Source organism: Falco peregrinus, chromosome 19 (genome assembly GCF_023634155.1).
Source record: "Falco peregrinus isolate bFalPer1 chromosome 19, bFalPer1.pri, whole genome shotgun sequence".
NCBI lineage: Eukaryota > Metazoa > Chordata > Aves > Falconiformes > Falconidae > Falco > Falco peregrinus.
This window is the reverse complement of record NC_073740.1, coordinates 5409637-5418555: the sequence shown is the minus strand read 5'-3', so window position 1 is coordinate 5418555 and position 8919 is coordinate 5409637. Positions and strand designations below refer to the sequence as shown.

Genomic DNA, 8919 nt, shown 5'->3' with positions numbered 1-8919 from the left:
CGCAGAGCTGATCCAGACGGAGATGCACCACGTCCGCACGCTGAAGATCATGGCCACCATGTTCCGCAAGGCCATGCTGGAGGATCTGCAGGTGGACCCGGCCACGGTGCAGAAGATCTTCCCCTGCGTGGACGAGCTGAGCCAGATCCACGAGCGGTTCCTGGCGCAGCTCCTGGAGCGTCGCAGGGAGTCCCTGGCCCATGACAGCAACAAGAACTTTGTCATCAACCGCCTGGGGGACATCCTCGTCAACCAGGTGGGGACGGCGTGGGGACGGCGGGTGCTGTTGGGTGGGGGGGGGATATGAGTGGGCTGACGTCCCCTCCTCTCCCCCTGCCCAGTTTTCGGGGGCCAGCGCGGAGCAGCTGAAGAAAGCCTACTCCGAGTTCTGCAGCAAGCACACCAAGGCTGTGAAGGAGTACAAGGACCTGCTCGCCCGTGACAAGCGCTTCCAGCAGTTCATCCGGGTGAGCATCCCTCATCCCTGCACGGCTCCGGAGGGACCCCCAGGATGGGTCTTGGGGTCTCCCTGCTGCCTCCAGGCTTCATACCCTGCCGCAAGACCCTTCTGCCAACCCCGTGCCTCAGTTTCCCCAGCTGGGCGTCTCTCCCTAATGCCTTTTAACATGGTTGTGAGCCCCGCGATGCCGGTCACTGCTAACGGGGTGCCCTGTGCTTCCCCCCCCCCCCTCCCGCCGGCTGGCCAGAGGATGACGCGGTCCCCGCTGCTCCGACGTCACGGGGTGCCCGAGTGCATCTTGCTGGTGACGCAGAGGATCACCAAGTACCCGGTGCTCATCGAGCGCATCCTGAAGAACTCCAAAGGTAACAGGGCTGGGGGCGGGCGGGCGACCACCCGTGCTGGGGGGTGTGTGTCCAGCCCTGACCACGTCCCCCCCCCAACCCTTCATCCCAGACAACGAGGGTGACTCCGCGGACCTGTCGCGAGCGCTGAAGCTGGTGAAGGAGCTGATCTCCTCCATCAACGAGGAGGTGCACACGTGCGAGATGAACGCGCGGCTGTGGGATGTCTACCGGCGTGTGGACGGCCGCGCCAAGGTGCAGCTGCCGTGGGAGAGCCGCGCCGGCGTTTTCGGCAAGGACGAGCTCCTGCGGCGTAAGCTGGTGCACAGCGGCTGCATGCTCTGGAAGACGGCAGCCGGGCGCTTCAAAGGTGGGGGACTGGGGTGCTGTGGGGGGGAACTGGGGCACAGGTGGGAGAGATGCCAGGGGCTGGGGGTGCTGGGGGGACCAAGGTGCTGTGGGGTGGGGGTGCCAGGGGATGGGGATGCTGGGGGGTGGGTGTACCAGGGGATGAGGATGCTCAGGGACCAGGGGCTGGGGGGTGTGGGACCAAGGTGCTGTGGGGTGGGGGTACCAGGGGATGGGGATGCCCAGGGTGCCAGGGGCTGGGGGGGCTGGGGGGTGGGTGTACCAGGGGATGAGGATGCTCAGGGACCAGGGGCTGGGGGGTGTGGGACCAAGGTGCTGTGGGGTGGGGGGTACCAGGGGATGGGGATGGCCAGGGTGCCAGGGGCTGGGGGTGCTGTGGGGTGGGTGTACCAGGGGATGAGGATGCTCAGGGACCAGGAGCTGGGGGGTGTGGGACCAAGGTGCTGTGGGGTGGGGGTGCCAGGGGATGGGGATGGCCAGGGTGCCAGGGGCTGGGGGTGCTGGGGGGTGGGTGTACCAGGGGATGAGGATGCTCAGGGACCAGGGGCTGGGGGGTGTGGGACCAAGGTGCTGTGGGGTGGGGGTACCAGGGGATGGGGATGCCCAGGGTGCCAGGGGCTGGGGGTGCTGTGGGGTGGGTGTACCAGGGGATGAGGATGCTCAGGGACCAGGGGCTGGGGGGTGTGGGACCAAGGTGCTGTGGGGTGGGGGGTACCAGGGGATGGGGATGCCCAGGGTGCCAGGGGCTGGGGGTGCTGGGGGGTGGGTGTACCAGGGGATGAGGATGCTCAGGGACCAGGGGCTGGGGGGTGTGGGACCAAGGTGCTGTGGGGTGGGGGGTGCCAGGGGCTGGGGGTGCTGTGGGACCAAGGTGCTTGTGGGGTGGGGGTGCCAGGGGGTGGGGATGGCCAGGGTGCCAGGGGCTGGGGGTGCTGGGGGAGCAGAGTGCTGGAGAATGGGGTACAGGGGACTGAGGTACCTGAGGATGGGACCGCCAGGGACCACAGTGCCAAGGGATGGAAGGTGCCAGAGGATGAGGGTGCCTGCACTGGGGGACGCTGGCGGGGGTGGGGCTGGGGTACCAGGGGATGAGGGTACCTGGGTGTGATGGGGTACAGGGGTGCCAGGAGGTGGGGGTACGCGGGGATGGAGATGCCAACGTGCAGGGTGCTGGGGGTTGGGGGGGTACTAGGAGATGGGGGGTGCCCATGGAGCGGGTTGCCAGGGCACAGGGGTGTGGGGGTGCCCCCCCCCCTCCATGGACAAATTTAGGAGCAGCCCTGGGACCAAGGGGACCCTGGGGCTCTGCGGGGTGGGACATGCCACCAGCTGGTGCCCACCCCAGCGTCTGACGTCCCTGCGCTCCCTCCCAGACGTCCTGGTGCTACTGATGACGGACGTCCTGATCTTCCTGCAGGAGAAGGACCAAAAATACACCTTCCCCATGCTGGTGAGCGCCCCCCCCCCCCCCGCATCCCAGCCCCCGCCGTGGCTGGGATGGCATGGTGACCCTGTCCCCTGCCCCTCAGGATAAGCCGGCTGTCATCTCCCTGCAAAACCTCATCGTGCGGGACATTGCCAACCAGGAGAAGGGGATGTTCCTCATCAGCGCCGCGCCGCCGGAGATGTACGAGGTCCACGCCGCCTCCCGCGACGACCGCAACAACTGGATGAAGGTCATCCAGCAGACGGTCAGCCTGTGAGTGCCGGGGGGGGTCGGTGTGCGCGATGGGGAGGGGGGAGGGGGGTGCAGCCGGGGGCTGGGGTTGCTGAGCCTGGGCAGGATGCGGCTGGTGGGAAGGGTGTGATGGAGTTGGGGGGTCCCAGCTCTGAGCAACAGCCCCCCCCCCGTTCCCTTCCAGCTGCCCCAGCCGCCAGGATTTTCCCCTGATTGAGACAGAGATCGAAGCGTCCTTGCGCAAGCTGAAAGGTGGGTGCTGGTGCCGCGGGGGTCCCCATCCAGCGCCCCCATCCGTACTCGTCCCCCGCATCCGTACTCGTCCCCCCGCATCCGTACTCGTCCCCCCCATCCGTACTCGTCCCCCCATCCGTACTCGTCCCCCCATCTACACTCGTCCCCCCATCTACACTCATCCTCCCATCTGTACTCGCACCCCCCGCATCCGTACTCGTCCCCCCGCATCCGTACTCGTCCCCCCCCCATCCGTACTCGTCCCCCCCATCCGTACTCGTCCCCCCCCATCCGTACTCGTCCCCCCCATCCGTACTCGTCCCCCCCATCCGTACTCGTCCCCCCCATCCGTACTCGTCCCCCCCATCCGTACTCGCACCCCCCCCATCCGTACTCGTCCCCCCGCATCCGTACTTGTCCCCCGCATCCGTACTCGTCCCCCCCATCCGTACTCGTCCCCCCATCTACACTCGTCCCCCCATCTACACTCATCCTCCCATCTGTACTCGCACCCCCCCATCCGTACTCGTCCCCCCGCATCCGTACTTGTCCCCCGCATCCGTACTCGTCCCCCCCATCCGTACTCGTCCCCCTGCATCCGTACTCGTCCCCCTGCATCCGTACTCGTCCCCCCTATCCGTACTCGTCCCCCCCATCCGTACTCGTCCCCCCGCGTCTGTACTCGTCCCCCCGCGTCTGTACTCGTCCCCCGCGTCCGTACTCGTCCTCCCGCGTCCGTACTCGTCCCCCCGCGTCCGTACTCGTCCCCCCGCGTCCGTACTCGTCCCCCCATCCGTACTCGTCCCCCCATCTACACTCGTCCCCCCATCTACACTCATCCTCCCATCTGTACTCGCACCCCCCCCCATCCGTACTCGTCCCCCCGCATCCGTACTCGTCCCCCGCATCCGTACTTGTCCCCCGCATCCGTACTCGTCCCCCCCCATCCGTACTTGTCCCCCCCCATCCGTACTCGTCCCCCCCATCCGTACTCGTCCCCCCCATCCGTACTCGTCCCCCCTATCCGTACTCGTCCCCCCCATCCGTACTCGTCCCCCTGCATCCGTACTCATCCCCCCCATCCGTACTCGTCCCCCCTATCCGTACTCGTCCCCCCCATCCGTACTCGTCCCCCTGCATCCGTACTCGTCCCCCCCATCCGTACTCGTCCCCCCGCGTCCGTACTCGTCCCCCCGCGTCCGTACTCGTCCCCCCATCCGTACTCGTCCCCCCATCTACACTCATCCTCCCATCCGTACTCGTCCCCCGCATCCGTACTTGTCCCCCCCATCCGTACTCGTCCCCCCCCATCCGTACTCGTCCCCCCCCATCCGTACTCGTCCCCCCTATCCGTACTCGTCCCCCCTATCCGTACTCGTCCCCCCTATCCGTACTCGTCCCCCCGCGTCCGTACTCGTCCCCCGCGTCCGTACTCGTCCCCCCGCGTCCGTACTCGTCCCCCGCGTCCGTACTCGTCCCCCCCGCGTCCGTACTCGTCCCCCACGTCCGTACTCGTCCCCCGCGTCCGTACTCGTCCCCCCGCGTCCGTACTCGTCCCCCCGTGTCCGTACTCGTCCCCCCCCATCCCTACTCGTCCCCCCCCACCCGTACTCACACTCCCCATCTGTACTCGCCCCCCCCCCATCCGTTCTTGTCCCCCCCCCCTGCAGACCGTATCCTGCAGCACGATCGGAAGATCACGGCGCTGCTGGAGGAGAAGGTGGGGCTCTTCGCCGACATGCTGGCCCTGGCTAGCGGCTGCGAGGAGTCCTCGCCCACCCTGGCCCCCCGCACCCTCTTCCATTCCGACTCAGCCGAGGGTTCCCGAGGGGAGAAGCTGATGCACGACGCCATCCGGGAAGGTTCGGATCCACCGGGATGTGCCGGGATGCTCTGGGATGGCGATGCTCTGGATGGGGAAACTGAGGCACGGGGCTGGGGTCCCCCCCAGTGGTGTGGGGTCCCCCCGCCGTGGCATGGGGCTCATCCTGCACTTCCCCGCAGTGGAGTGCCTGAAGGAAATATTCACCAGCTCCGGACGGGACCGGGACCAGAACAACCTCGCCGAAGCCGAGAGCTGCTCCAGCCCTGGCGCCAGCAGTAAGGCGGGGGGGCGGGGGGGCTGGGGGACACGTGCCAGCTGGGGCTGGGGGCTGCACCCGGCTGGGGCCCCCCCGGGGCTGCGACGGGGCTCACCCCCTGCCTCTCCCTGCAGACGGCGACGCCAGCAGCTTCAACGGCTCCCTGGAGTTCTGCAGGGCGGATTCAGATGCTGGGCAGCGGGTGAGTGGGGGGAGGGTGGGGGGCGCGCCGAGGGGGGCACCCCCAGCCCGTGCCGGGGCCACCGCGGTGTCACTGGTGTCTCTCCGTAGGATGGGAATGGCAACCAGCTCCTGCAGAGGGTACCCCAGGAGGTAAGGGGGGGGGAGGGCGCCAGCTCCCTCCCCGTGGGGCCAGCGTGCCTCAGTTTCCCCGTGCTGGGTCACGGGGGCTCACCATCCCCCCCCCCCCTCCCCCCCCCAGGAGATCAACCAGCGGCTGGTGAACCTCTACACGCTCCTGCACAGCCTCCAGGTTGGGGGGGGGGGGGCACGCTGTGGGGAGGGGGGGGCAAGCTAGCAGACCCCTGCCCACATCCCCCTGCCTATATCCATCCATCCCCCTGCCTGCGCTCCTGTCCGCAGCCCCCTGCCCACACCCCCCTGCCCCCATCCCCCTGCCTATATCCCCCTGCCCATACCCTTCTGCCCATATACACCCCCTGCCCACACCACTGCCCATATCCCCCTGCCCACACCCCTCTGCCCCCATCCCCCTGCCCATATCCCCCTGCCCACTTACATTCTCCTACCTACATACATCCCGCTGCCCACAGTGCTGCCCCTTGCCCGTATCCCCCTGCCCACACCCCTCTGCCTGCATCCCCCTGCCCATATCCCCCTGCCCATACCCTTCTGCCCATATACACCCCCTGCCCACACCACTGCCCATATCCCCCTGCCCACACCCCTCTGCCTGCCCCCTGCTCATACTCCCCCTGCCCATACCCCCCACCCACCCCCCAGCTGGCCCCTGCCCTGCCCACCCCCATGCCCACCCCCCTGCCCACCCCCCGGCTGCCCCCTGCCCTCCCCCTGCCAAAACCCCCATGTCCACCCCCCAGCTGCCCCCTGCCCGTACTCCCCCCGCCCACACCCCCCTGCCCATACCCCCTGCCCACCCTGTGCCTGCCCCCTGCCCACGCTGCCGCCCACCTCCCCGCAGGCCGTGGTGAGCCAGCAGGACACGCTGCTGGAGCTGCAGCTGCAGGAGGGCGCGGAGAAGCCGTCGCGCCGCGGTTCCCAGCCGGCAGCGCCCGAGCCGGCGGCGCGGGTGGGCGAGAAGCCGGGCACCACGGAGCTGGCGCTGCTGCAGCGGCAACACGGGCTGCTGCAGGAGGAGCTGGGGCGCTGCCGGCAGCTCTGCCAGGAGCGGGCGCAGGAGGCGGCGGCGCTGGAGACGCGGCTGCGGGACAGCGAGCAGGAGCGCGCCCGGCTGGAGCGGGAGCTGGAGGATGCCCGGCGGCAGCTGGGTGCCCTGCGGCAGGAGGGTGGCGCGCGGGGACGCCGCGGGACGGACCCACGGCGCAGGAGTCTGCCGGCCGGGGACGCGCTCTATCTCAGCTTCACCCCGCCCCAGGTAGGGGCACGGGGGGCTCAGCGTGTGACACGAGTGTGTCCGGCCTCAGCCCACCCGGGTTTGGGGTCAGGGCAAGGGGGGACAGTGGGCTCATGTGTGACACAAGTTTGTCCAGCCTCAGCCCACCTAGATTTGGGGTCAGGGCAGGGGGAGCAATGGGCTCATGTGTGACACGAGTGCGTCCGGCCTCAGCCCACCTAGATTTGGGGTCAGGGCAGGGGGGAGCAATGGGCTCATGTGTGACACGAGTGCGTCCGGCCTCAGCCCACCCGGGTTTGGTGTCTGGACAGGGGGGACAGTGGGCTCATGTGTGACACAAGTTTGTCCAGCCTCAGCCCACCCAGATTTGGGGTCAGGGCAGGGGGAGCAATGGGCTCATGTGTGACACGAGTGCGTCCAGCCTCAGCCCACCTGGGTCAGGCCCTGGGGAAGTGGCAGCAGGGGAAAAAAAATAGATGTGCTGATGCGTGACACGAGTGCATCTGTGACATGAACGTATCCGTGACATGAATGCATCTGGCCTCAGCCCCCCGCGGTGGGGGGTGTGGGGAGGAGGTGGGGGTGGGAGGGATGCAGTCAGGTGTGGCACAAGTGCATCCAGCCTCAGCCCGCCGGGGTGGGGGGGGGCGGGGAGGCAGCGGCGGGGGGTGAAGGATACGTTCACACGTGACATGAGTGTGTCTGGCCTCAGCCCCCGCCCCCCCCCCCGCCCCCCCCCCATGTTGGGGGACACGGGAGTGCAGGCCTGACCGCCCCCCCCCCCCCCCTCTCAGCAGCTGAGCCACGGCCCCCACCCCGCCAGCCTCTCCTACCACCACCCTGCCTTCGCCCCCTGCCCCCGGGAGGAGCTGGATTACCGGGGGGGCGATCCCGACCGGCTGCGGGAAGGCGAGGACGCCCTGGACGCGCTGCTGGAGGACGAGGGCTTGGGGAGCCGCCACTCCCCCCCCCGCCAGCCCCCGAGGTGGGTCCCGGGGGTGGGGGGGGGGACGGGGACAGGAGCCAGCCCTGGGCACCCGCTTTTCCCAGGGCGGGGGAGGGGGTTAACCTGCTGTTTTTCCATAGATTTCCTGAGGATGCAGGATATTCCCGAAGAGGTGGAGAGCAGCCAGGAGCTGAAGGAGGGTGATGGGGGCTCCTCGGACAGTTAGGGACCAGCTCCAGCTCCCCCCCAGCCCCCCACCCCCCCCACCCCCCCCCGGGAGATGCCGGGGGCCGGATCCAGCCATGGGGCGATGGGGCCAGCGGGATGGGGAAGCTGCTATTCCCATGGGAGCCTTATGGGGCGGGGGGGGGGGGCCAGTCGCCCCCTCCCCTCCCCCAAGATGGTGGCAGGGGGGGGGACAGGCAGCAGTTTGGGGCCGATGCGTCCCGCCTCCCTCCGCTTGGATTTATTTATTTATTTTGTTGTCCTGGGGTGGGAGGAGGTGGCCCCGGTGGGGTTGGGGGGGGGTCCTGGTCCATCCAGTGCTGAGCAGGATGCAGCCCCCCCCCGCCCCCCGCCCTGGGACAGCGGTAAGGTCCCTGGTGGGGGTGAGCCCATCTCTACCAAAGCTCATCCCCCAGCCTGGTTTGGGGGGGGGCTGGCCGGGGGGGCGGGGCTGGGGCAGGCGTTTTTAATCAGTTGTTGGTTCCCCTCGGTTTAACTGTATAAAAAAAAAAAAGGAAAAAAAAAATTGGAAAGAAATTAAAAAGACCAGTTTGGACCTAAACTGTGCAGGTGGGGGGTGGGGGGGGCAGGCAGGAGGGAGGAGGAGGGGGGCTGAGGTGGGCTGCGGGCAGGGGCGGACACAAAGTGGGTGGCTGGAGTGGCGTGGCCGTGCTGTGCGTCGTGTGTTGGGTCTCAGCTGTGCACTGAGCGTGTCGGGTCTCAGCCCTGCGCCGAGCGCGTTGGGTCTCAGCCCTGCACCAAGGGCATTGGGTCTCAGCCCCGCATTGGGTCTCAGCCCTGCGCCGAGTGCGTCGGGTCTCAGCCCTGCGCTGAGTGCGTCGGGTCTCAGCCCTGTGTCGGGTCTCAGCCCTGCGCTGAGCGTGTCAGGTCTCAGCCCTGCACCAAGGGCATCGGGTCTCAGCCCCGCGTTGGGTCTCGGCTGTGCAGTGAGCGCATTGGGTCTCAGCCGTGCGCCGAGTGCATCGGGTCTCAGCCGTGTGTCGGG

The 8919-nt window shown here is 68.3% G+C and overlaps 1 protein-coding gene across 1 annotated transcript; it reads left to right on the top strand.

Moving 5' to 3' along the window:
* Positions 1-5: 5 nt before the first annotated feature.
* ARHGEF2 (Rho/Rac guanine nucleotide exchange factor 2) lies at positions 6-8404 on the top strand (the record flags this gene model as incomplete). Its single annotated transcript, XM_055792046.1, is given in 16 exon segments — positions 6-256; positions 342-467; positions 708-825; positions 917-1174; positions 2547-2623; positions 2703-2872; positions 3036-3103; positions 4756-4947; positions 5090-5185; positions 5301-5368; positions 5458-5499; positions 5609-5659; positions 6350-6763; positions 7540-7707; positions 7709-7727; positions 7829-8404. Coding segments are annotated over 16 exon segments (2204 nt in total), but the record flags the coding sequence as incomplete, so codon positions are not given.
* Positions 8405-8919: the final 515 nt, after the last annotated feature.